The sequence below is a fragment of the Heterodontus francisci genome, unplaced genomic scaffold, assembly GCF_036365525.1.
Source record: "Heterodontus francisci isolate sHetFra1 unplaced genomic scaffold, sHetFra1.hap1 HAP1_SCAFFOLD_1434, whole genome shotgun sequence".
Lineage (NCBI taxonomy): Eukaryota > Metazoa > Chordata > Chondrichthyes > Heterodontiformes > Heterodontidae > Heterodontus > Heterodontus francisci.
This window is the reverse complement of record NW_027141688.1, coordinates 46,025-73,134: the sequence shown is the minus strand read 5'-3', so window position 1 is coordinate 73,134 and position 27,110 is coordinate 46,025. Positions and strand designations below refer to the sequence as shown.

The window sequence follows — 27,110 nt, the reverse complement described above, 5'->3', positions numbered from 1 at the left end:
GGGGACATTGGGCAAAAAATCAGGCCATATTCAGGAGCGAAGTTAGGAGAACCCTCTCCAGCAAAGGGTCATCCGCCAAAAGCAGGGAGATGCCAACGCGGTTAATTTTAAATGGAGGAGTGAGAGAATTTTTGGCCAATATTCAGGGATGTGAAGCCAAGGGTTGAGACAAGATGCACAACCACAATCGCATGGTGTGGCAGAAGAGGTTCAAGGGGGGGTCACCTCCTCCTCCAGTGTCTTCCCTCAACCCTCACCTCCAACCCTCCTTGCTCACCTCCCCTTCTCTTTGCTGCTCTCAAACAGGATGCTGCACCTATTGCCGTTGTTTCGAGCCGCTGTTGGTTATACCCCGCTCCAAGCCCTGGGTCCCTTTGCGTGCAGGACGCCCGGCCTGGTAACCAGGATAGGGAAGCCGAATCCCAACCCCCTGAGTAGCAGGGTGAAGAGTGACAACCCAACATGCCTGAGGAACGGGGTGAAGACCAGTGACTCCAAATCACCGAGTAATGGGGGGAGCTGGCCGAGGGAGCTGTCAGCTGACTACATGGAACAGTTCATCCCCTTCAACAAGCACGTCCTGCAGCAGATGTTAATGAAGGTAAAAGAGCTGGGTAGCAGGAGTGGAGACAGGGTGAGGGGGGAGGGAGCAGACATGGGAGTACTGGGGTGAGACTGTGGCGGGGGAAGGGGAGGGCTAATCGGGGGGGGTGGTGGTGATGGCATGAAGGAGAGAGATTCAGAGAGAAACGGACTGGGGAGGGGGAATGAGAGAGAAACGGACACTGGGAGAGGGGGGAATCAGAGAGAAACGGACACTGGGAGAGGGGGGAATCAGAGAGAAACGGACACTGGGAGAGGGGGGAATCAGAGAGAAACGGACACTGGGAGAGGGGGGAATCAGAGAGAAACGGACACTGGGAGAGGGGGGAATCAGAGAAACGGACACTGGGAGAGGGGGGAATCAGAGAGAAACGGACACTGGGAGAGGGGGGAAATCAGAGAAACGGACACTGGGAGAGGGGGGAATCAGAGAAACGGACACTGGGAGAGGGGGGAATCAGAGAGAAACGGACACTGGGAGAGGGGGGAATCAGAGAGAAACGGACACGGGGAGAGGGGGGAATCAGAGAGAAACGGACGGGGAGAGGGGGGAATCAGAGAGAAATGGACAGGGGAGAGGGGGGAAACGGAGAGGGGGTCATGCTGCCTTGTTTCCCTGTGCGGTAACATTCTACAGGATCGTACCCCGTGTCTCTTCTGCCCTTCACCTGCTGACACCCTCTCTCCGCTTCTTTCTCACCCCTTCCCCCAGGAGCTGAGCTCTGTCTCGGAGCCGAAGAGGGCCTCACTGAAGACGCTGATCGACGAGGCCGAGGCGATCACCTTGCGACATTACAACGAGACGATGGAGCGGCTGATGGTGAGGTTCCTCGGCCTGGCTTGGGTGGTCTGGCTGGCCGGCCCTGGTCTTGAGTGACGCCGAAGGTTGCGAGTTGCAACCGAGCGAGCAGCCTGGGCTGCAGTCTGGCACCTCGCAGCTCTGGCAGTGCAGCACTCGGAGAGAGGTGGTGGGCGGGAGAGGGTCAGTCTGGTCTTGGACTGCAGCTGGGCTCACGGCACTTCAGCCCCACTCCGGAGAGTCGAGCCCCGTGATCTAGAGTCTTGCGCAGCCCATAACGGGGCCCATCGAATCTATGCCAGCTCTCCGCGGAGCTATCCGAAAAGCTCTCCCTCACGTCCCCCACTGCATCTCCTGCCCAAAAGTCCCCGAGTCCTTGCCCCGTTCGTTAACGGGAACTGTTTCCTTTTGTCTACACTATCCAAACCCCTCGTAATCTTGTATGCCTCTGTCAAATCGCCTCTCAATCTCCCTGGCTCCAGGGACAACGATCCCAGCAACTCCACCCTAACCTTGTAACTAAAATCCCCCATCTCTGGAACCATTCTGGTAAACCTCCTTTGCACCCTCTCGGACCCTCACCCTCTTTCCAAAGTGTGGTGATCACAACTGGATGCAATACTCCAGTTTGGGTCTAACTCGAGCTTTATAAAGGTTGAGCACAACTTCCCTGGTTCTGTACTCAATGCCTCTTTATAAAGCCCAAGATCCCATATGCTTTACTAACCACTCTCTCAATATGTCCTGCCACCTTCAAAGATACTGTGCACCAGAAGTAGCTCCAGTGTCAGAGGGTCAGTACTGAGGGAGTGCCGTGCTGTCGGAGGATCAGTACTGAGGGAGCGCCGCACTGTCGGAGGGTCGGTACTGAGGGAGCGCCGCACTGTCGGAGGGTCAGTACTGAGGGAGCGCCGCACTGTCGGAGGGCCTGTACTGAGGGAGTGCCGCACTGTCGGAGGGTCAGTACTGAGGGAGCGCTGCACTGTCGGAGGGCCTGTACTGAGGGAGTGCCGCACTGTCGGAGGGTCAGTACTGAGGGAGCGCCGCGCTGTCGGAGAGTCTGTACTGGGGGAGTGCTGCACTGTCGGAGGGTCAGTCCTGAGGGAGTGCTGCACTGTCAGAGGGTCAGTACTAATTTGTCTTATTTACTCTGTCCAAACCCTTCCTGATTTTGAACATCTCTATTAAATCTCCCTCTTAACCTTCTGTGCTCTAAGGAGAACAACCCCAGCTTCTCCCAGTCTCTCCACATTAACTGAAGTCCCTCATCCCCGGGACCATTCTGGTCAATCTCCTCTGCACCCTCTCTGAGGTGTTGATATCCTTTTGAACGTACAGCGACCAGAATTGGACATCATTTTCCACTTGGGGCTGAACCAGTGTTTTATAAAAGGTTTCTCTTAAATTCTTTGCTCTTGTACCGTATGCCTCCAATTGTAGAGCCAAGGATCCTGCATGCCTTATTTTAAACCAGTTTTCTCAACTTGTCCAGCCAGCCTTCAAAGATGTATCTGTACACCATCAAGTCACTGCACCCCCTTTACAACGATACCATTTTGTTCGTGTTTCCACTCCTCATTCGTCCTGTCAAAAGGAATCGCTTTACACTTCTCTGCACGAAAATGCATCTGTTTCCAGTCTGCTCATTCCGCCAGTCTATGTTCTCCTGACGCCCTTGAGCGTCCGCCTCACTGCTCACGACACGTCCGAGTTCAGTGTCAGCTGCAAACTTCTGAATAATGCTCTGTCTGCCCCAGTCCAGCTCATTAATATGTCTGCGCGTCAAAAAGACGCCTGGGGAGAACCGCAGCAGACGTCCCTCCAGCCTGCAGCACAACCATTCGCCACGACTCCCTGCTTTCTGTCTCTTGAGCCAGTGTTGTATCCACGCAGGGCACTGTCTCTTTCCTCCCAGGGACTTCAATTTTGCAGCCAAGTCTCTCGTCTGTTACTTTATCAAACGCCTTTTGTTAGTCCGGATAAACAGCATCCGCCGCGCAGCCCTCATCCGCCAATTTTGTCTCGGATTATCATCTCGAAAAGTCTCCCCCACTGCTGACTGGCCTGTAGTTGCCGTGTTTATCCCTGGTCCCTTTTTCGAACAGGGGTGTAAACACTTGCAGTCCTCTGGCACCACTTGCATAGCTGAGGAAGAGTGGAAGACTGTGGCCAGAGGCTCCGCAGTTTGCACCCTCGCTTCCCTCAGTCCCCGAGGATGCATGCTAGCAACCCGGCTGACGTTTTCCACTTGGAGCACTGTCAGCGACTTTCATCCTTCCCTACCGCCTTCTCCATTACTGTGTCATCGGCCACTTCCAAGGGTCATTAACTGGTCACTATTATGTGGAGGCACCCACCGAACCACTAGGCTGCCCCGTACCCCTGCATTGGAGCAGTGACGACACTTCAGCGGTACTGGCAATCCGTGTTGCCTGAATCAAACGAGCAGGTGGGATACGGGGGGGTGGAAGAAGGAGGGGGAGCGTGAGGGACACAGGAGAGGGGAGCGAGATTGTGTGTGGGGATGTGATCGGGGTGGGACTGGGACTTTGGAGCTCGGAGGGAAGAGGAGAGCTCCGGGTGTCGGTGTTTGCGACAGTCTTTTCCAGAACTGCTGTCCAATGATTTTTATTGCTGCTTTTTGCAGGCACTGTATGAACCGATTAACCCAGATCGAGACACACTGCCAGAGCTGTTGGCGGAGGAGCCAGTACATTCGGACCAGGAAATGATTCTGCTCGACAACCTGCGTCCAGTCTTAGAACAGGCCAACTTCAACAGACTGTCAGAGGAAGCTATCCAATACGCCCTTTTGCATCACGATCCGCTTTTTAAAGTCCAGGTACTCCCCGACGACACCACCACACCCCGCCCCTCCCCCCTCAAATCCGGAACAGAGCTCCCCCTCCTCACAGTCTGACAGTGGAAAGCTGCCCCACTCTCTCCCCATAGCCCTGTATCAAACCCCAAACTAATCCCACTACCCCGTCCTCTCCCCAAATCCCTGTATCAATCCCAAACTAATCCCACTGCCCTGCTCTCTCCATAGCCCTGCATCAATCCCCAAACTAATCCCACTACCCCGCCCTCTCCCCATAACCCTGTATCAATCCCAAACTAATCCCACTGCCCTGCTCTCTCCATAGCCCTGCATCAATCCCCAAACTAATCCCACTACCCCGCCCTCTCCCCATAACCCTGTATCAATCCCAAACTAATCCCACTGCCCTGCTCTCTCTCCATAGCCCTGTATCAATCCCCAAACTAATCCCACTGCCCTGCTCTCTCCCCATAACCCTGTATCAATCCCAAACTAATCCACTGCCCCACTCTCTCCCCATAGCCCTGTATCAATCCCCAAACTAATCCCACTGCCCCACTCACTCCCCATATCCCTGTATCAATCCCCAAACTAATCCGACTACCCCGCCCTCTCCCCATAACCCTGTATCAATCTCAAACTAATCCCACTGCCCCACTCGCTCCCCATAGCCCTGCATCAATCCCAAACTAATCCCACTGCCCTGCTCTCTCTCCATAGCCCTGCATCAATCCCAAACTAATCCCACTGCCCTGCTCTCTCTCCATAGCCCTGTATCAATCCCCAAACTAATCCCACTACCCCGCTCTCTCCCCATAACCCTGTATCAATCTCAAACTAATCCCACTGCCCTGCTCTCTTTCCATAGCCCTGCATCAATCCCAAACTAATCCCACTACCCCGCTCTCTCCCCATAACCCTGTATCAATCTCAAACTAATCCAACTGCCCTGCTCTCTTTCCATAGCCCTGCATCAATCCCAAACTAATCCCACTGCCCTGCTCTCTTTCCATAGCCCTGCATCAATCCCAAACTAATCCCACTGCCCTGCTCTCTCTCCATAGCCCTGCATCAATCCCAAACTAATCCCACTGCCCCACTCTCTCTCCATAGCCCTGTATCAATCCCAAACTAATCCCACTGCCCCATTCGCTCCCCATAGCCCTGCATCAATCCCAAACTAATACCACTGCCCTGCTCTCTCTCCATAGCCCTGTATCAATCCCAAACTAATCCCACTACCCGCCCTCTCCCCATAACCCTGTATCAATCCCAAACTAATCCCACTGCCCTGCTCTCTCTCCACTGCCCTGCATCAATCCCCAAACTAATCCCACTGCCCTGCTCTCTCTCCATAGCCCTGTATCAATCTCAAACTAATCCCACTGCCCTGCTCTCTTTCCATAGCCCTGCATCAATCCCAAACTAATCCCACTGCCCTGCTCTCTTTCCATAGCCCTGCATCAATCCCAAACTAATCCCACTGCCCTGCTCTCTCTCCATAGCCCTGCATCAATCCCAAACTAATCCCACTGCCCCACTCTCTCTCCATAGCCCTGTATCAATCCCAAACTAATCCCACTGCCCCATTCGCTCCCCATAGCCCTGCATCAATCCCAAACTAATACCACTGCCCTGCTCTCTCTCCATAGCCCTGTATCAATCCCAAACTAATCCCACTACCCCGCCCTCTCCCCATAACCCTGTATCAATCCCAAACTAATCCCACTGCCCTGCTCTCTCTCCACTGCCCTGCATCAATCCCCAAACTAATCCCACTGCCCTGCTCTCTCTCCATAGCCCTGTATCAATCCCAAACTAATCCCACTGCCCTGCTCTCTCTCCATAGCCCTGTATCAATCCCCAAACTAATCCCACTGCCCTGCTCTCTCTCCATAGCCCTGCATCAATCCCCAAACTAATCCCACTGCCCTGCTCTCTCCCCATACCCCTGTATCAATCCGCAAACTAATCCCACTGCCCCACTCTCTCCCCATAGCCCTGTATCAATCCCCAAACTAATCCCACTGCCCGCACTCACTCCCCATAGCCCTGCATCAATCCCAAACTAATCCCACTGCCCTGCTCTCTCTCCATAGCCCTGCATCAATCCCCAAACTAATCCCACTGCCCTGCTCTCTCCCCATACCCCTGTATCAATCCCCAAACTAATCCCACTGCCCTGCTCTCTCTCCATAGCCCTGCATCAATCCCCAAACTAATCCCACTGCCCTGCTCTCTCCCCATACCCCTGTATCAATCCCCAAACTAATCCCACTGCCCCACTCTCTCCCCATAGCCCTGTATCAATCCCCAAACTAATCCCACTGCCCGCACTCACTCCCCATAGCCCTGCATCAATCCCAAACTAATCCCACTGCCCCGCTCTCTCCCCATAGCCCTGTATCAATTCCAAACTAATCCCACTGCCCTGCTCTCTCTCCATAGCCCTGCATCAATCCCAAACTAATCCCACTGCCCTGCTCTCTCCCCATAGCCCTGTATCAATCCCAAACTAATCCCACTGCCCTGCTCTCTCTCCATAGCCCTGCATCAATCCCAAACTAATCCCACTGCCCTGCTCTCTCTCCATAGCCCTGCATCAATCCCAAACTAATCCCACTGCCCCACTCTCTCCCCATAGCCCTGTATCAATCCCCAAACTAATCCCACTGCCCCCAATCACTCCCCAGAGCCCTGCATCAATCCCAAACTAATCCCGCTGCCCTGCTCTCTCCCCATAGCCCTGTATCAATCCCATACTAATCCCACTGCCCCACTCTCTCCCCACAGCCCTGTATCAATCCCCAAACTAATCCCACTGCCCCACTCACTCCTCATAGCCCTGCATCAATCCCCAAACTAATCCCACTGCCCCACTCACTCCCCATAGCCCTGCATCAATCCCAAACTAATCCCACTGCCCTGCTCTCTCCATAGCCCTGTATCAATCCCATAACTAATCCCACTACCCCGTCCTCTCCCCAAAGCCCTGTATCAATCTCAAACTAATCCCACTGCCCCACTCTCTCCCCATAGCCCTGTATCAATCCCCAAACTAATCCCACTACCCCGCCCTCTCCCCATAGCCCTGGATCAATCCCCAAACTAATTCCACTGCCCCCGCTCTCCCCATAGCCCTGCATCAATCCCAAACTAATCCCACTGCCCTGCTCTCTCCATAGCCCTGTATCAATCCCCAAACTAATCCCACTACCCCGTCCTCTCCCCAAAGCCCTGTATCAATCTCAAACTAATCCCACTGCCCCACTCTCTCCCCATAGCCCTGTATCAATCCCCAAACTAATCCCACTACCCCGCCCTCTCCCCATAACCCTGTATCAATCTCAAACTAATCCCACTGCCCCACTCGCTCCCCATAGCCCTGCATCAATCCCCAAACTAATCCCACTGCCCTGCTCTCTCTCCATAGCCCTGCATCAATCCCAAACTAATCCCACTGCCCTGCTCTCTCCCCATAACCCTGTATCAATCTCAAACTAATCCCACTGCCCTGCTCTCTTTCCATAGCCCTGTATCAATCCCAAACTAATCCCACTGCTCCACTCGCTCCCCATAGCCTTGCATCAATCCCAAACTAATCCCACTGCCCCACTCTCTCTCCTTAGCCCTGTATCAATCTCAAACTAATCCCACTGCCCTGCTCTCTTTCCATAGCCCTGCATCAATCCCAAACTAATCCCACTGCCCCACTCGCTCCCCATAGCCCTGCATCAATCCCAAACTTATCCCACTGCCCTGCTCTCTCTCCATAGCCCTGTATCAATCCCAAACTAATCCCACTGCCCCACTCGCTCCCCATAGCCCTGCATCAATCCCAAACTAATCCCACTACCCCGCCCTCTCCCCATAACCCTGTATCAATCCCAAACTAATCCCACTGCCCTGCACTCTCTCCATAGGCCTGTATCAATCCCAAACTAATACCACTGCCCCGCTGTCTCCCCAAAGCCCTGTATCAATCCCAAACTAATCCCACTGCCCTGCTCTCTCTCCATAGCCCTGCATCAATCCCAAACTAATCCCACTGCCCCACTCTCTCCCCATAGCCCTGTATCAATCCCCAAACTAATCCCACTGCCCCCACTCACTCCCCATAGCCCTGCATCAATCCCAAACTAATCCCGCTGCCCCGCTCTCTCCCCATAGCCCTGTATCAATCCCATACTAATCCCACTGCCCTGCTCTCTCTCCATAGCCCTGCATCAATCCCAAACTAATCCCACTGCCCTGCTCTCTCCCCATACCCCTGTATCAATCCCCAAAGTAATCCCACTGCCCCACTCTCTCCCCATAGCCCTGTATCAATCCCCAAACTAATCCCACTGCCCCACTCACTCCTCATAGCCCTGCATCAATCCCCAAACTAATCCCACTGCCCCACTCACTCCCCATAGCCCTGCATCAATCCCAAACTAATCCCACTGCCCCGCTCTCTCCATAGCCCTGTCTCAATCCCCAAACTAATCCCAATACCCCGCCCTCTCCCCATAGCCCTGTATCAATCCCCAAACTAATCCCACTGCCCCACTCACTCCCCATAGCCCTGCATCAATGCCAAACTCATCCCACTGCCCTGCTCTCTCCATAGCCCTGTATCAATCCCCAAACTAATCCCACTGCCCTGCTCTCTCTCCATAGCCCTGCATCAATCCCAAACTAATCCCACTGCCCCACTCTCTCCCCATAGCCCTGTATCAATCCCCAAACTAATCCCACTGCCCCCACTCACTCCCCATAGCCCTGCATCAATCCCAAACTAATCCCGCTGCCCCGCTCTCTCCCCATATCCCTGTATCAATCCCATACTAATCCCACTGCCCTGCTCTCTCTCCATAGCCCTGCATCAATCCCAAACTAATCCCACTGCCCTGCTCTCTCCCCATACCCCTGTATCAATCCCCAAAGTAATCCCACTGCCCCACTCTCTCCCCATAGCCCTGTATCAATCCCCAAACTAATCCCACTGCCCCACTCACTCCCCATAGCCCTGCATCAATCCCCAAACTAGTCCCACTGCCCCACTCACTCCCCATAGCCCTGCATCAATCCCAAACTAATCCCACTGCCCCGCTCTCTCCATAGCCCTGTATCAATCCCCAAACTAATCCCAATACCCCGCCCTCTCCCCACAGCCCTGTATCAATCCCCAAACTAATCCCACTGCCCCACTCACTCCCCATAGCCCTGCATCAATGCCAAACTCATCCCACTGCCCTGCTCTCTCCATAGCCCTGTATCAATCCCCAAACTAATCCCACTGCCCCACTCTCTCCCCATCGCCCTGTATCAAACCCCAAACTAATCCCACTGCCCCACTCTCTCCCCATAGCCCTGTATCAAACCCCAAACTAATCCCACTACCCCGTCCTCTCCCCAAAGCCCTGTATCAATCCCAAACTAATCCCACTGCCCTGCTCTCTCCATAGCCCTGTATCAATCCCCAAACTAATCCCACTACCCCGCCCTCTCCCCATAGCCCTGTATCAATCCCAAACTAATCCCACTGCCCTGCTCTCTCCATCGCCCTGTATCAATCCCCAAACTAATCCCACTACCCCGCCCTCTCCCCATAACCCTGTGTCAATCTCAAACTAATCCCACTGCCCCACTCGCTCCCCATAGCCCTGCATCAATCCCACTGCCCTGCTCTCTCTCCATAGCCCTGCATCAATCCCAAACTAATCCCACTGCCCTGCCCTCTCTCCATAGCCCTGTATCAATCCCCAAACTAATCCCACTACCCCGCCCTCTCCCCATAACCCTGTATTAATCTCAAACTAATCCCACTGCCCTGCTCTCTTTCCATAGCCCTGCATCAATCCCAAACTAATCCCACTGCCCTGCTCTCTCTCCATAGCCCTGCATCAATCCCAAACTAATCCCACTGCCCCGCTCTCTCCCCATAGCCCTGTATCAATCCCAAACTAATCCCACTGCCCTGCTCTCTCTCCATAGCCCTGCATCAATCCCAAACTAATCCCACTGCCCTGCTCTCTCCCCATAGCCCTGTATCAATCCCAAACTAATCCCACTGCCCTGCTCTCTCTCCATAGCCCTGCATCAATCCCAAACTAATCCCACTGCCCTGCTCTCTCTCCATAGCCCTGCATCAATCCCAAACTAATCCCACTGCCCCACTCTCTCCCCAAAGCCCTGTATCAATCCCAAACTAATCCCACTGCCCTGCTCTCTCTCCATAGCCCTGCATCAATCCCAAACTAATCCCACTGCCCCACTCTCTCCCCATAGCCCTGTATCAATCCCCAAACTAATCCCACTGCCCCCACTCACTCCCCATAGCCCTGCATCAATCCCAAACTAATCCCGCTGCCCCGCTCTCTCCCCATAGCCCTGTATCAATCCCATACTAATCCCACTGCCCTGCTCTCTCTCCATAGCCCTGCATCAATCCCAAACTAATCCCACTGCCCTGCTCTCTCCCCATACCCCTGTATCAATCCCCAAAGTAATCCCACTGCCCCACTCTCTCCCCATAGCCCTGTATCAATCCCCAAACTAATCCCACTGCCCCACTCACTCCCCATAGCCCTGCATCAATCCCCAAACTAATCCCACTGCCCCACTCACTCCCCATAGCCCTGCATCAATCCCAAACTAATCCCACTGCCCCGCTCTCTCCATAGCCCTGTATCAATCCCCAAACTAATCCCAATACCCCGCCCTCTCCCCATAGCCCTGTATCAATCCCCAAACTAATCCCACTGCCCCACTCACTCCCCATAGCCCTGCATCAATGCCAAACTCATCCCACTGCCCTGCTCTCTCCATAGCCCTGTATCAATCCCCAAACTAATCCCACTGCCCCACTCTCTCCCCATCGCCCTGCATCAAACCCCAAACTAATCCCACTGCCCCACTCTCTCCCCATAGCCCTGTATCAAACCCCAAACTAATCCCACTACCCCGTCCTCTCCCCAAAGCCCTGTATCAATCCCAAACTAATCCCACTGCCCTGCTCTCTCCATAGCCCTGTATCAATCCCCAAACTAATCCCACTACCCCGCCCTCTCCCCATAGCCCTGTATCAATCCCAAACTAATCCCACTGCCCTGCTCTCTCCATCGCCCTGTATCAATCCCCAAACTAATCCCACTACCCCGCCCTCTCCCCATAACCCTGTGTCAATCTCAAACTAATCCCACTGTCCCACTCTCTCCCCATAGCCCTGTATCAATCCCCAAACTAATCCCACTGCCCCACTCACTCCCCATAGCCCTGCATCAATCCCCAAACTAATCCCACTGCCCCACTCACTCCCCATAGCCCTGCATCAATGCCAAACTCATCCCACTGCCCTGCTCTCTCCATAGCCCTGTATCAATCCCCAAACTAATCCCACTGCCCCACTCTCTCCCCATCGCCCTGTATCAATCCCCAAACTAATCCCACTGCCCCACTCACTCCCCATAGCCCTGCATCAATGCCAAACTCATCCCACTGCCCTGCTCTCTCCATAGCCCTGTATCAATCCCCAAACTAATCCCACTGCCCCACTCTCCCCCCATAGCCCTGTATCAATCCCCAAACTAATCCCACTGCCCCACTCTCTCCCCATCGCCCTGTATCAATCCCCAAACTAATCCCACTGCCCCACTCTCTCCCCATAGCCCTGTATCAAACCCCAAACTAATCCCACTGCCCCACTCTCTCCCCATAGCCCTGTATCAAACCCCAAACTAATCCCACTACCCCGTCCTCTCCCCAAAGCCCTGTATCAATCCCAAACTAATCCCACTGCCCTGCTCTCTCCATAGCCCTGTATCAATCCCCAAACTAATCCCACTACCCCGCCCTCTCCCCATAGCCCTGTATCAATCCCAAACTAATCCCACTGCCCTGCTCTCTCCATCGCCCTGTATCAATCCCCAAACTAATCCCACTACCCCGCCCTCTCCCCATAACCCTGTGTCAATCTCAAACTAATCCCACTGCCCCACTCGCTCCCCATAGCCCTGCATCAATCCCACTGCCCTGCTCTCTCTCCATAGCCCTGCATCAATCCCAAACTAATCCCACTGCCCTGCCCTCTCTCCATAGCCCTGTATCAATCCCCAAACTAATCCCACTACCCCGCCCTCTCCCCATAACCCTGTATTAATCTCAAACTAATCCCACTGCCCTGCTCTCTTTCCATAGCCCTGCATCAATCCCAAACTAATCCCACTGCCCTGCTCTCTCTCCATAGCCCTGCATCAATCCCAAACTAATCCCACTGCCCCGCTCTCTCCCCATAGCCCTGTATCAATCCCAAACTAATCCCACTGCCCTGCTCTCTCTTCATAGCCCTGCATCAATCCCAAACTAATCCCACTGCCCTGCTCTCTCCCCATAGCCCTGTATCAATCCCAAACTAATCCCACTGCCCTGCTCTCTCTCCATAGCCCTGCATCAATCCCAAACTAATCCCACTGCCCTGCTCTCTCTCCATAGCCCTGCATCAATCCCAAACTAATCCCACTGCCCCCAATCACTCCCCAGAGCCCTGCATCAATCCCAAACTAATCCCACTGCCCCACTCTCTCCCCATAGCCCTGTATCAATCCCCAAACTAATCCCACTGCCCCCAATCACTCCCCAGAGCCCTGCATCAATCCCAAACTAATCCCGCTGCCCTGCTCTCTCCCCATAGCCCTGTATCAATCCCATACTAATCCCACTGCCCCACTCTCTCCCCACAGCCCTGTATCAATCCCCAAACTAATCCCACTGCCCCACTCACTCCTCATAGCCCTGCATCAATCCCCAAACTAATCCCACTGCCCCACTCACTCCCCATAGCCCTGCATCAATCCCAAACTAATCCCACTGCCCTGCTCTCTCCATAGCCCTGTATCAATCCCATAACTAATCCCACTACCCCGTCCTCTCCCCAAAGCCCTGTATCAATCTCAAACTAATCCCACTGCCCCACTCTCTCCCCATAGCCCTGTATCAATCCCCAAACTAATCCCACTACCCCGCCCTCTCCCCATAGCCCTGGATCAATCCCCAAACTAATTCCACTGCCCCCGCTCTCCCCATAGCCCTGCATCAATCCCAAACTAATCCCACTGCCCTGCTCTCTCCATAGCCCTGTATCAATCCCCAAACTAATCCCACTACCCCGTCCTCTCCCCAAAGCCCTGTATCAATCTCAAACTAATCCCACTGCCCCACTCTCTCCCCATAGCCCTGTATCAATCCCCAAACTAATCCCACTACCCCGCCCTCTCCCCATAACCCTGTATCAATCTCAAACTAATCCCACTGCCCCACTCGCTCCCCATAGCCCTGCATCAATCCCCACACTAATCCCACTGCCCTGCTCTCTCTCCATAGCCCTGCATCAATCCCAAACTAATCCCACTGCCCTGCTCTCTCCCCATAACCCTGTATCAATCTCAAACTAATCCCACTGCCCTGCTCTCTTTCCATAGCCCTGTATCAATCCCAAACTAATCCCACTGCCCCACTCGCTCCCCATAGCCTTGCATCAATCCCAAACTAATCCCACTGCCCCACTCGCTCCCCATAGCCTTGCATCAATCCCAAACTAATCCCACTGCCCTGCTCTCTTTCCATAACCCTGTATCAATCCCAAACTAATCCCACTGCCCTGCTCTCTCTCCATTGGCCTGTATCAATCCCAAACTAATACCACTACCCCGCCCTCTCCCCATAACCCTGTATCAATCCCAAACTAATCCCACTGCCCTGCTCTCTCTCCATAGCCCTGCATCAATCCCCAAACTAATCCCACTGCCCTGCTCTCTCTCCATAGCCCTGCATCAATCCCCAAACTAATCCCACTGCCCTGCTCTCTCCCCATACCCCTGTATCAATCCCCAAACTAATCCCACTGCCCCACTCTCTCCCCATAGCCCTGTATCAATCCCCAAACTAATCCCACTGCCCCGCTGTTACCCCAAAGCCCTGTATCAATCCCAAACTAATCCCACTGCCCTGCTCTCTCTCCATAGCCCTGCATCAATCCCAAACTAATCCCACTGCCCCACTCTCTCCCCATAGCCCTGTATCAATCCCCAAACTAATCCCACTGCCCCCACTCACTCCCCATAGCCCTGCATCAATCCCAAACTAATCCCGCTGCCCCGCTCTCTCCCCATAGTCCTGTATCAATCCCATACTAATCCCACTGCCCTGCTCTCTCTCCATAGCCCTGCATCAGTCCAAACTAATCCCACTGCCCTGCTCTCTCCCCATACCCCTGTATCAATCCCCAAAGTAATCCCACTGCCCCACTCTCTCCCCATAGCCCTGTATCAATCCCCAAACTAATCCCACTGCCCCACTCACTCCCCATAGCCCTGCATCAATCCCCAAACTAATCCCACTGCCCCACTCACTCCCCATAGCCCTGCATCAATCCCAAACTAATCCCACTGCCCCGCTCTCTCCATAGCCCTGTATCAATCCCCAAACTAATCCCAATACCCCGCCCTCTCCCCATAGCCCTGTATCAATCCCCAAACTAATCCCACTGCCCCACTCACTCCCCATAGCCCTGCATCAATGCCAAACTCATCCCACTGCCCTGCTCTCTCCATAGCCCTGTATCAATCCCCAAACTAATCCCACTGCCCCACTCTCTCCCCATCGCCCTGTATCAAACCCCAAACTAATCCCACTGCCCCACTCTCTCCCCATAGCCCTGTATCAAACCCCAAACTAATCCCACTACCCCGTCCTCTCCCCAAAGCCCTGTATCAATCCCAAACTAATCCCACTGCCCTGCTCTCTCCATAGCCCTGTATCAATCCCCAAACTAATCCCACTACCCCGCCCTCTCCCCATAGCCCTGTATCAATCCCAAACTAATCCCACTGCCCTGCTCTCTCCATCGCCCTGTATCAATCCCCAAACTAATCCCACTACCCCGCCCTCTCCCCATAACCCTGTGTCAATCTCAAACTAATCCAACTGCCCCACTCGCTCCCCATAGCCCTGCATCAATCCCACTGCCCTGCTCTCTCTCCAGAGCCCTGCATCAATCCCAAACTAATCCCACTGCCCTGCCCTCTCTCCATCGCCCTGTATCAATCCCCAAACTAATCCCACTACCCCGCCCTCTCCCCATAACCCTGTATTAATCTCAAACTAATCCCACTGCCCTGCTCTCTTTCCATAGCCCTGCATCAATCCCAAACTAATCCCACTGCCCCACTCTCTCTCCATAGCCCTGTATCAATCCCCAAACTAATCCCACTGCCCGCACTCACTCCCCATAGCCCTGCATCAATCCCAAACTAATCCCACTGCCCTGCTCTCTCTCCATAGCCCTGCATCAATCCCCAAACTAATCCACTGCCCTGCTCTCTCCCCATACCCCTGTATCAATCCCCAAACTAATCCCACTGCCCTGCTCTCTCTCCATAGCCCTGCATCAATCCCCAAACTAATCCCACTGCCCTGCTCTCTCCCCATACCCCTGTATCAATCCCCAAACTAATCCCACTGCCCCACTCTCTCCCCATAGCCCTGTATCAATCCCCAAACTAATCCCACTACCCCGCCCTCTCCCCATAGCCCTGGATCAATCCCCAAACTAATTCCACTGCCCCCGCTCTCCCCATAGCCCTGCATCAATCCCAAACTAATCCCACTGCCCCACTCTCTCCCCATAGCCCTGTATCAAACCCCAAACTAATCCCACTACCCCGTCCTCTCCCCAAAGCCCTGTATCAATCCCAAACTAATCCCACTGCCCTGCTCTCTCCATAGCCCTGTATCAATCCCCAAACTAATCCCACTACCCCGCCCTCTCCCCATAGCCCTGTATCAATCCCAAACTAATCCCACTGCCCTGCTCTCTCCATCGCCCTGTATCAATCCCCAAACTAATCCCACTACCCCGCCCTCTCCCCATAACCCTGTGTCAATCTCAAACTAATCCCACTGTCCCACTCGCTCCCCATAGCCCTGCATCAATCCCACTGCCCTGCTCTCTCTCCATAGCCCTGCATCAATCCCAAACTAATCCCACTGCCCTGCCCTCTCTCCATAGCCCTGTATCAATCCCCAAACTAATCCCACTACCCCGCCCTCTCCCCATAACCCTGTATTAATCTCAAACTAATCCCACTGCCCTGCTCTCTTTCCATAGCCCTGCATCAATCCCAAACTAATCCCACTGCCCTGCTCTCTCTCCATAGCCCTGCATCAATCCCAAACTAATCCCACTGCCCCGCTCTCTCCCCATAGCCCTGTATCAATCCCAAACTAATCCCACTGCCCTGCTCTCTCTCCATAGCCCTGCATCAATCCCAAACTAATCCCACTGCCCTGCTCTCTCCCCATAGCCCTGTATCAATCCCAAACTAATCCCACTGCCCTGCTCTCTCTCCATAGCCCTGCATCAATCCCAAACTAATCCCACTGCCCTGCTCTCTCTCCATAGCCCTGCATCAATCCCAAACTAATCCCACTGCCCCCAATCACTCCCCAGAGCCCTGCATCAATCCCAAACTAATCCCACTGCCCCACTCTCTCCCCATAGCCCTGTATCAATCCCCAAACTAATCCCACTGCCCCCAATCACTCCCCAGAGCCCTGCATCAATCCCAAACTAATCCCGCTGCCCTGCTCTCTCCCCATAGCCCTGTATCAATCCCATACTAATCCCACTGCCCCACTCTCTCCCCACAGCCCTGTATCAATCCCCAAACTAATCCCACTGCCCCACTCACTCCTCATAGCCCTGCATCAATCCCCAAACTAATCCCACTGCCCCACTCACTCCCCATAGCCCTGCATCAATCCCAAACTAATCCCACTGCCCTGCTCTCTCCATAGCCCTGTATCAATCCCATAACTAATCCCACTACCCCGTCCTCTCCCCAAAGCCCTGTATCAATCTCAAACTAATCCCACTGCCCCACTCTCTCCCCATAGCCCTGTATCAATCCCCAAACTAATCCCACTACCCCGCCCTCTCCCCATAGCCCTGGATCAATCCCCAAACTAATTCCACTGCCCCCGCTCTCCCCATAGCCCTGCATCAATCCCAAACTAATCCCACTGCCCTGTTCTCTCCATAGCCCTGTATCAATCCCCAAACTAATCCCACTACCCCGTCCTCTCCCCAAAGCCCTGTATCAATCTCAAACTAATCCCACTGCCCCACTCTCTCCCCATAGCCCTGTATCAATCCCCAAACTAATCCCACTACCCCGCCCTCTCCCCATAACCCTGTATCAATCTCAAACTAATCCCACTGCCCCACTCGCTCCCCATAGCCCTGCATCAATCCCCAAACTAATCCCACTGCCCTGCTCTCTCTCCATAGCCCTGCATCAATCCCAAACTAATCCCACTGCCCTGCTCTCTCCCCATAACCCTGTATCAATCTCAAACTAATCCCACTGCCCTGCTCTCTTTCCATAGCCCTGTATCAATCCCAAACTAATCCCACTGCCCCACACGCTCCCCATAGCCTTGCATCAATCCCAGACTAATCCCACTGCCCCACTCTCTCTCCATAGCCCTGTATCAATCTCAAACTAATCCCACTGCCCTGCTCTCTTTCCATAGCCCTGCATCAATCCCAAACTAATCCCACTGCCCCACTCGCTCCCCATAGCCCTGCATCAATCCCAAACTTATCCCACTGCCCTGCTCTCTCTCCACAGCCCTGTATCAATCCCAAACTAATCCCACTGCCCCACTCGCTCCCCATAGCCCTGCATCAATCCCAAACTAATCCCACTACCCCGCCCTCTCCCCATAACCCTGTATCAATCCCAAAGTAATCCCACTACCCCGCCCTCTCCCCATAACCCTGTATCAATCCCAAACTAATCCCACTGCCCTGCTCTCTCTCCATAGCCCTGCATCAATCCCCAAACTAATCCCACTGCCCTGCTCTCTCTCCATAGCCCTGCATCAATCCCCAAACTAATCCCACTGCCCTGCTCTCTCTCCATAGCCCTGCATCAATCCCCAAACTAATCCCACTGCCCTGCTCTCTCCCCATACCCCTGTATCAATCCCCAAACTAATCCCACTGCCCCACTCTCTCCCCATAGCCCTGTATCAATCCCCAAACTAATCCCACTGCCCGCACTCACTCCCCATAGCCCTGCATCAATCCCAAACTAATCCCACTGCCCCGCTGTCTCCCCAAAGCCCTGTATCAATCCCAAACTAATCCCACTGCCCTGCTCTCTCTCCATAGCCCTGCATCAATCCCAAACTAATCCCACTGCCCCACTCTCTCCCCATAGCCCTGTATCAATCCCCAAACTAATCCCACTGCCCCCACTCACTCCCCATAGCCCTGCATCAATCCCAAACTAATCCCGCTGCCCCGCTCTCTCCCCATAGTCCTGTATCAATCCCATACTAATCCCACTGCCCTGCTCTCTCTCCATAGCCCTGCATCAATCCCAAACTAATCCCACTGCCCTGCTTTCTCCCCATACCCCTGTATCAATCCCCAAAGTAATCCCACTGCCCCACCCTCTCCCCATAGCCCTGTATCAATCCCCAAACTAATCCCACTGCCCCACTCACTCCCCATAGCCCTGCATCAATCCCCAAACTAATCCCACTGCCCCACTCACTCCCCATAGCCCTGCATCAATCCCAAACTAATCCCACTGCCCCGCTCTCTCCATAGCCCTGTATCAATCCCCAAACTAATCCCAATACCCCGCCCTCTCCCCATAGCCCTGTATCAATCCCCAAACTAATCCCACTGCCCCACTCACTCCCCATAGCCCTGCATCAATGCCAAACTCATCCCACTGCCCTGCTCTCTCCATAGCCCTGTATCAATCCCCAAACTAATCCCACTGCCCCACTCTCTCCCCATCGCCCTGCATCAAACCCCAAACTAATCCCACTGCCCCACTCTCTCCCCATAGCCCTGTATCAAACCCCAAACTAATCCCACTACCCCGTCCTCTCCCCAAAGCCCTGTATCAATCCCAAACTAATCCCACTGCCCTGCTCTCTCCATAGCCCTGTATCAATCCCCAAACTAATCCCACTACCCCGCCCTCTCCCCATAGCCCTGTATCAATCCCAAACTAATCCCACTGCCCTGCTCTCTCCATCGCCCTGTATCAATCCCCAAACTAATCCCACTACCCCGCCCTCTCCCCATAACCCTGTGTCAATCTCAAACTAATCCCACTGCCCCACTCGCTCCCCATAGCCCTGCATCAATCCCACTGCCCTGCTCTCTCTCCATAGCCCTGCATCAATCCCAAACTAATCCCACTGCCCTGCCATCTCTCCATCGCCCTGTATCAATCCCCAAACTAATCCCACTACCCCGCCCTCTCCCCATAACCCTGTATTAATCTCAAACTAATCCCACTGCCCTGCTCTCTTTCCATAGCCCTGCATCAATCCCAAACTAATCCCACTGCCCCACTCTCTCTCCATAGCCCTGTATCAATCCCCAAACTAATCCCACTGCCCGCACTCACTCCCCATAGCCCTGCATCAATCCCAAACTAATCCCACTGCCCTGCTCTCTCTCCATAGCCCTGCATCAATCCCCAAACTAATCCCACTGCCCTGCTCTCTCCCCATACCCCTGTATCAATCCCCAAACTAATCCCACTGCCCTGCTCTCTCTCCATAGCCCTGCATCAATCCCCAAACTAATCCCACTGCCCTGCTCTCTCCCCATACCCCTGTATCAATCCCCAAACTAATCCCACTGCCCCACTCTCTCCCCATAGCCCTGTATCAATCCCCAAACTAATCCCACTGCCCCGCTCTCTCCCCATAGCCCTGTATCAATCCCAAACTAATCCCACTGCCCTGCTCTCTCTCCATAGCCCTGCATCAATCCCAAACTAATCCCACTGCCCTGCTCTCTCCCCATAGCCCTGTATCAATCCCAAACTAATCCCACTGCCCTGCTCTCTCTCCATAGCCCTGCATCAATCCCAAACTAATCCCACTGCCCCACTCTCTCCCCATAGCCCTGGATCAATCCCCAAACTAATCCCACTGCCCCCAATCACTCCCCAGAGCCCTGCATCAATCCCAAACTAATCCCGCTGCCCCACTCTCTCCCCATAGCCCTGTATCAATCCCAAAATAATCCCACTACCCCGCCCTCTCCCCATAGCCCTGGATCAATCCCCAAACTAATTCCACTGCCCCCGCTCTCCCCATAGCCCTGCATCAATCCCAAACTAATCCCACTGCCCTGCTCTCTCCATAGCCCTGTATCAATCCCCAAACTAATCCCACTACCCCGTCCTCTCCCCAAAGCCCTGTATCAATCTCAAACTAATCCCACTGCCCCACTCTCTCCCCATAGCCCTGTATCAATCCCCAAACTAATCCCACTACCCCGCCCTCTCCCCATAACCCTGTATCAATCTCAAACTAATCCCACTGCCCCACTCGCTCCCCATAGCCCTGCATCAATCCCCAAACTAATCCCACTGCCCTGCTCTCTCTCCATAGCCCTGCATCAATCCCCAAACTAATCCCACTGCCCTGCTCTCTCTCCATAGCCCTGCATCAATCCCCAAACTAATCCCACTGCCCTGCTCTCTCCCCATACCCCTGTATCAATCCCCAAACTAATCCCACTGCCCCACTCTCTCCCCATAGCCCTGTATCAATCCCCAAACTAATCCCACTGCCCGCACTCACTCCCCATAGCCCTGCATCAATCCCAAACTAATCCCACTGCCCCGCTGTCTCCCCAAAGCCCTGTATCAATCCCAAACTAATCCCACTGCCCTGCTCTCTCTCCATAGCCCTGCATCAATCCCAAACTAATCCCACTGCCCCACTCTCTCCCCATAGCCCTGTATCAATCCCCAAACTAATCCCACTGCCCCCACTCACTCCCCATAGCCCTGCATCAATCCCAAACTAATCCCGCTGCCCCGCTCTCTCCCCATAGTCCTGTATCAATCCCATACTAATCCCACTGCCCTGCTCTCTCTCCATAGCCCTGCATCAATCCCAAACTAATCCCACTGCCCTGCTTTCTCCCCATACCCCTGTATCAATCCCCAAAGTAATCCCACTGCCCCACCCTCTCCCCATAGCCCTGTATCAATCCCCAAACTAATCCCACTGCCCCACTCACTCCCCATAGCCCTGCATCAATCCCCAAACTAATCCCACTGCCCCACTCACTCCCCATAGCCCTGCATCAATCCCAAACTAATCCCACTGCCCCGCTCTCTCCATAGCCCTGTATCAATCCCCAAACTAATCCCAATACCCCGCCCTCTCCCCATAGCCCTGTATCAATCCCCAAACTAATCCCACTGCCCCACTCACTCCCCATAGCCCTGCATCAATGCCAAACTCATCCCACTGCCCTGCTCTCTCCATAGCCCTGTATCAATCCCCAAACTAATCCCACTGCCCCACTCTCTCCCCATCGCCCTGCATCAAACCCCAAACTAATCCCACTGCCCCACTCTCTCCCCATAGCCCTGTATCAAACCCCAAACTAATCCCACTACCCCGTCCTCTCCCCAAAGCCCTGTATCAATCCCAAACTAATCCCACTGCCCTGCTCTCTCCATAGCCCTGTATCAATCCCCAAACTAATCCCACTACCCCGCCCTCTCCCCATAGCCCTGTATCAATCCCAAACTAATCCCACTGCCCTGCTCTCTCCATCGCCCTGTATCAATCCCCAAACTAATCCCACTACCCCGCCCTCTCCCCATAACCCTGTGTCAATCTCAAACTAATCCCACTGCCCCACTCGCTCCCCATAGCCCTGCATCAATCCCACTGCCCTGCTCTCTCTCCATAGCCCTGCATCAATCCCAAACTAATCCCACTGCCCTGCCATCTCTCCATCGCCCTGTATCAATCCCCAAACTAATCCCACTACCCCGCCCTCTCCCCATAACCCTGTATTAATCTCAAACTAATCCCACTGCCCTGCTCTCTTTCCATAGCCCTGCATCAATCCCAAACTAATCCCACTGCCCCACTCTCTCTCCATAGCCCTGTATCAATCCCCAAACTAATCCCACTGCCCGCACTCACTCCCCATAGCCCTGCATCAATCCCAAACTAATCCCACTGCCCTGCTCTCTCTCCATAGCCCTGCATCAATCCCCAAACTAATCCCACTGCCCTGCTCTCTCCCCATACCCCTGTATCAATCCCCAAACTAATCCCACTGCCCTGCTCTCTCTCCATAGCCCTGCATCAATCCCCAAACTAATCCCACTGCCCTGCTCTCTCCCCATACCCCTGTATCAATCCCCAAACTAATCCCACTGCCCCACTCTCTCCCCATAGCCCTGTATCAATCCCCAAACTAATCCCACTGCCCCGCTCTCTCCCCATAGCCCTGTATCAATCCCAAACTAATCCCACTGCCCTGCTCTCTCTCCATAGCCCTGCATCAATCCCAAACTAATCCCACTGCCCTGCTCTCTCCCCATAGCCCTGTATCAATCCCAAACTAATCCCACTGCCCTGCTCTCTCTCCATAGCCCTGCATCAATCCCAAACTAATCCCACTGCCCCACTCTCTCCCCATAGCCCTGGATCAATCCCCAAACTAATCCCACTGCCCCCAATCACTCCCCAGAGCCCTGCATCAATCCCAAACTAATCCCGCTGCCCCACTCTCTCCCCATAGCCCTGTATCAATCCCAAAATAATCCCACTACCCCGCCCTCTCCCCATAGCCCTGGATCAATCCCCAAACTAATTCCACTGCCCCCGCTCTCCCCATAGCCCTGCATCAATCCCAAACTAATCCCACTGCCCTGCTCTCTCCATAGCCCTGTATCAATCCCCAAACTAATCCCACTACCCCGTCCTCTCCCCAAAGCCCTGTATCAATCTCAAACTAATCCCACTGCCCCACTCTCTCCCCATAGCCCTGTATCAATCCCCAAACTAATCCCACTACCCCGCCCTCTCCCCATAACCCTGTATCAATCTCAAACTAATCCCACTGCCCCACTCGCTCCCCATAGCCCTGCATCAATCCCCAAACTAATCCCACCGCCCTGCTCTCTCTCCATAGCCCTGCATCAATCCCAAACTAATCCCACTGCCCTGCTCTCTCCCCATAACCCTGTATCAATCTCAAACTAATCCCACTCCCCTGCTCTCTTTCCATAGCCCTGCATCAATCCCAAACTAATCCCACTGCCCCACTCTCTCTCCATAGCCCTGTATCAATCCCAAACTAATCCCACTGCCCCACTCGCTCCCCATAGCCCTGCATCAATCCCAAACTAATCCCACTGCTCTGCTCTCTCTCCATCGCCCTGCATCAATCCCAAACTAATCCCACTACCCCGCCCTCTCCCCATAACCCTGTATCAATCCCAAACTAATCCCACTGCCCCACTCGCTCCCCATAGCCCTGCATCAATCCCAAACTAATCCCACTGCCCTGCTCTCTCCCCATAACCGTGTATCAATCTCAAACTAATCCCACTGCTCTGCTCTCTCTCCATCGCCCTGCATCAATCCCAAACTAATCCCACTACCCCGCCCTCTCCCCATAACCCTGCATCAATCCCAAACTAATCCCACTGCCCCACTCGCTCCCCATAGCCCTGCATCAATCCCAAACTTATCCCACTGCCCTGCTCTCTCTCCATAGCCCTGTATCAATCCCAAACTAATCCCACTGCCCCACTCGCTCCCCATAGCCCTGCATCAATCCCAAACTAATCCCACTACCCCGCCCTCTCCCCATAACCCTGTATCAATCCCAAACTAATCCCACTGCCCTGCTCTCTCTCCATAGGCCTGTATCAATCCCAAACTAATACCACTACCCCGCCCTCTCCCCATAACCCTGTATCAATCCCAAACTAATCCCACTGCCCTGCTCTCTCTCCATAGCCCTGCATCAATCCCCAAACTATCCCACTGCCCTGCTCTCTCTCCATAGCCCTGCATCAATCCCCAAACTAATCCCACTGCCCTGCTCTCTCCCCATACCCCTGTATCAATCCCCAAACTAATCCCACTGCCCCACTCTCTCCCCATAGCCCTGTATCAATCCCCAAACTAATCCCACTGCCCGCACTCACTCCCCATAGCCCTGCATCAATCCCAAACTAATCCCACTGCCCCGCTGTCTCCCCATAGCCCTGTATCAATCCCAAACTAATCCCACTGCCCTGCTCTCTCTCCATAGCCCTGCATCAATCCCCAAACTAATCCCACTGCCCCCACTCACTCCCCATAGCCCTGCATCAATCCCAAACTAATCCCGCTGCCCCGCTCTCTCCCCATAGCCCTGTATCAATCCCATACTAATCCCACTGCCCTGCTCTCTCTCCATAGCCCTGCATCAATCCCAAACTAATCCCACTGCCCTGCTCTCTCCCCATACCCCTGTATCAATCCCCAAAGTAATCCCACTGCCCCACTCTCTCCCCATAGCCCTGTATCAATCCCCAAACTAATCCCACTGCCCCACTCACTCCCCATAGCCCTGCATCAATCCCCAAACTAATCCCACTGCCCCACTCTCTCCCCATAGCCCTGTATCAATCCCCAAACTAATCCCACTGCCCCACTCACTCCCCATAGCCCTGCATCAATCCCAAACTAATCCCAGTGCCCCGCTCTCTCCATAGCCCTGTATCAATCCCCAAACTAATCCCAATACCCCGCCCTCTCCCCATAGCCCTGTATCAATCCCCAAACTAATCCCACTGCCCCACTCACTCCCCATAGCCCTGCATCAATGCCAAACTCATCCCACTGCCCTGCTCTCTCCATAGCCCTGTATCAATCCCCAAACTAATCCCACTGCCCCACTCTCTCCCCATAGCCCTGTATCAAACCCCAAACTAATCCCACTACCCCGTCCTCTCCCCAAAGCCCTGTATCAATCCCAAACTAATCCCACTGCCCTGCTCTCTCCATAGCCCTGTATCAATCCCCAAACTAATCCCACTACCCCGCCCTCTCCCCATAGCCCTGTATCAATCCCAAACTAATCCCACTGCCCTGCTCTCTCCATCGCCCTGTATCAATCCCCAAACTAATCCCACTACCCCGCCCTCTCCCCATAACCCTGTGTCAATCTCAAACTAATCCCACTGCCCCACTCGCTCCCCATAGCCCTGCATCAATCCCACTGCCCTGCTCTCTCTCCATAGCCCTGCATCAATCCCAAACTAATCCCACTGCCCTGCCCTCTCTCCATAGCCCTGTATCAATCCCCAAACTAATCCCACTACCCCGCCCTCTCCCCATAGCCCTGTATCAATCCCAAACTAATCCCACTACCCCGTCCTCTCCCCATAGCCCTGTATCAATCCCAAACTAATCCCACTGCCCTGCTCTCTCTCCATAGCCCTGCACCAATCCCAAACTAATCCCACTTCCCCACTCTCTCCCCATAGCCCTGTATCAATCCCCAAACTAATCCCACTGCCCCCACTCACTCCCCATAGCCCTGCAGCAATCCCAAACTAATCCCGCTGCCCCGCTCTCTCCCCATAGCCCTGTATCAATCCCATACTAATCCCACTGCCCTGCTCTCTCTCCATAGCCCTGCATCAATCCCAGACTAATCCCACTGCCCTGCTCTCTCCCCATACCCCTGTATCAATCCCCAAAGTAATCCCACTGCCCCACTCTCTCCCCATAGCCCTGTATCAATCCCCAAACTAATCCCACTGCCCCACTCACTCCCCATAGCCCTGCATCAATCCCCAAACTAATCCCACTGCCCCACTCACTCCCCATAGCCCTGCATCAATCCCAAACTAATCCCACTGCCCCGCTCTCTCCATAGCCCTGTATCAATCCCCAAACTAATCCCAATACCCCGCCCTCTCCCCATAGCCCTGTATCAATCCCCAAACTAATCCCACTGCCCCACTCACTCCCCATAGCCCTGCATCAATGCCAAACTCATCCCACTGCCCTGCTCTCTCCATAGCCCTGTATCAATCCCCAAACTAATCCCACTGCCCCACTCTCTCCCCATCGCCCTGTATCAAACCCCAAACTAATCCCACTGCCCCACTCTCTCCCCATAGCCCTGTATCAATCCCCAAACTAATCCCACTGCCCCACTCTCTCCCCATCGCCCTGTATCAAACCCCAAACTAATCCCACTACCCCGTCCTCTCCCCAAAGCCCTGCATCAATCCCAAACTAATCCCACTGCCCTGCTGTCTCTCCATCGCCCTGCATCAATCCCCAAACTAATCCCACTGCCCTGCTCTCTCTCCATAGCCCTGTCTCAATCCCAAACTAATCCCACTACCCCGCCCTCTCCCCATAACCCTGTATCAATCCCAAACTAATCCCACTACCCCGCCCTCTCCCCATAACCCTGTATCAATCCCAAACTAATCCCACTGCCCTGCTCTCCATAGCCCTGCATCAATCCCCAAACTAATCCCACTGCCCTGCTCTCTCTCCATAGCCCTGTATCAATCCCAAACTAATCCCACTGCCCTGCTCTCTCTCCATAGCCCTGCATCAATCCCCAAACTAATCCCACTGCCCTGCTCTCTCCCCATACCCCTGTATCAATCCCCCAACTAATCCCACTGCCCCACTCTCTCCCCATAGCCCTGTATCAATCCCCAAACTAATCCCACTGCCCGCACTCACTCCCCATAGCCCTGCATCAATCCCAAACTAATCCCACTGCCCCGCTCTCTCCCCATAGCCCTGTATCAATCCCAAACTAATCCCACTGCCCTGCTCTCTCTCCATAGCCCTGCATCAATCCCAAACTAATCCCACTGCCCTGCTCTCTCCCCATAGCCCTGTATCAATCCCAAACTAATCCCACTGCCCTGCTCTCTCTCCATAGCCCTGCATCAATCCCAAACTAATCCCACTGCCCTGCTCTCTCTCCATAGCCCTGTATCAATCCCAAACTAATCC

The 27,110-nt window shown here is 54.1% G+C and overlaps 1 protein-coding gene across 1 annotated transcript in view; it reads left to right on the top strand.

Moving 5' to 3' along the window:
- LOC137364387 (transmembrane protein 143-like) overlaps positions 1–27,110 on the top strand; it is a 40,627-nt gene that overhangs the window by 6,463 nt on the left and 7,054 nt on the right. Inside the window, exons 3-5 of the mRNA XM_068027640.1 lie at positions 307–601; positions 1,316–1,423; positions 4,050–4,244. Coding sequence (XP_067883741.1) covers positions 307–601; positions 1,316–1,423; positions 4,050–4,244 — 598 coding nt within the window. The remainder of the gene's footprint in view (positions 1–306; positions 602–1,315; positions 1,424–4,049; positions 4,245–27,110) is intronic.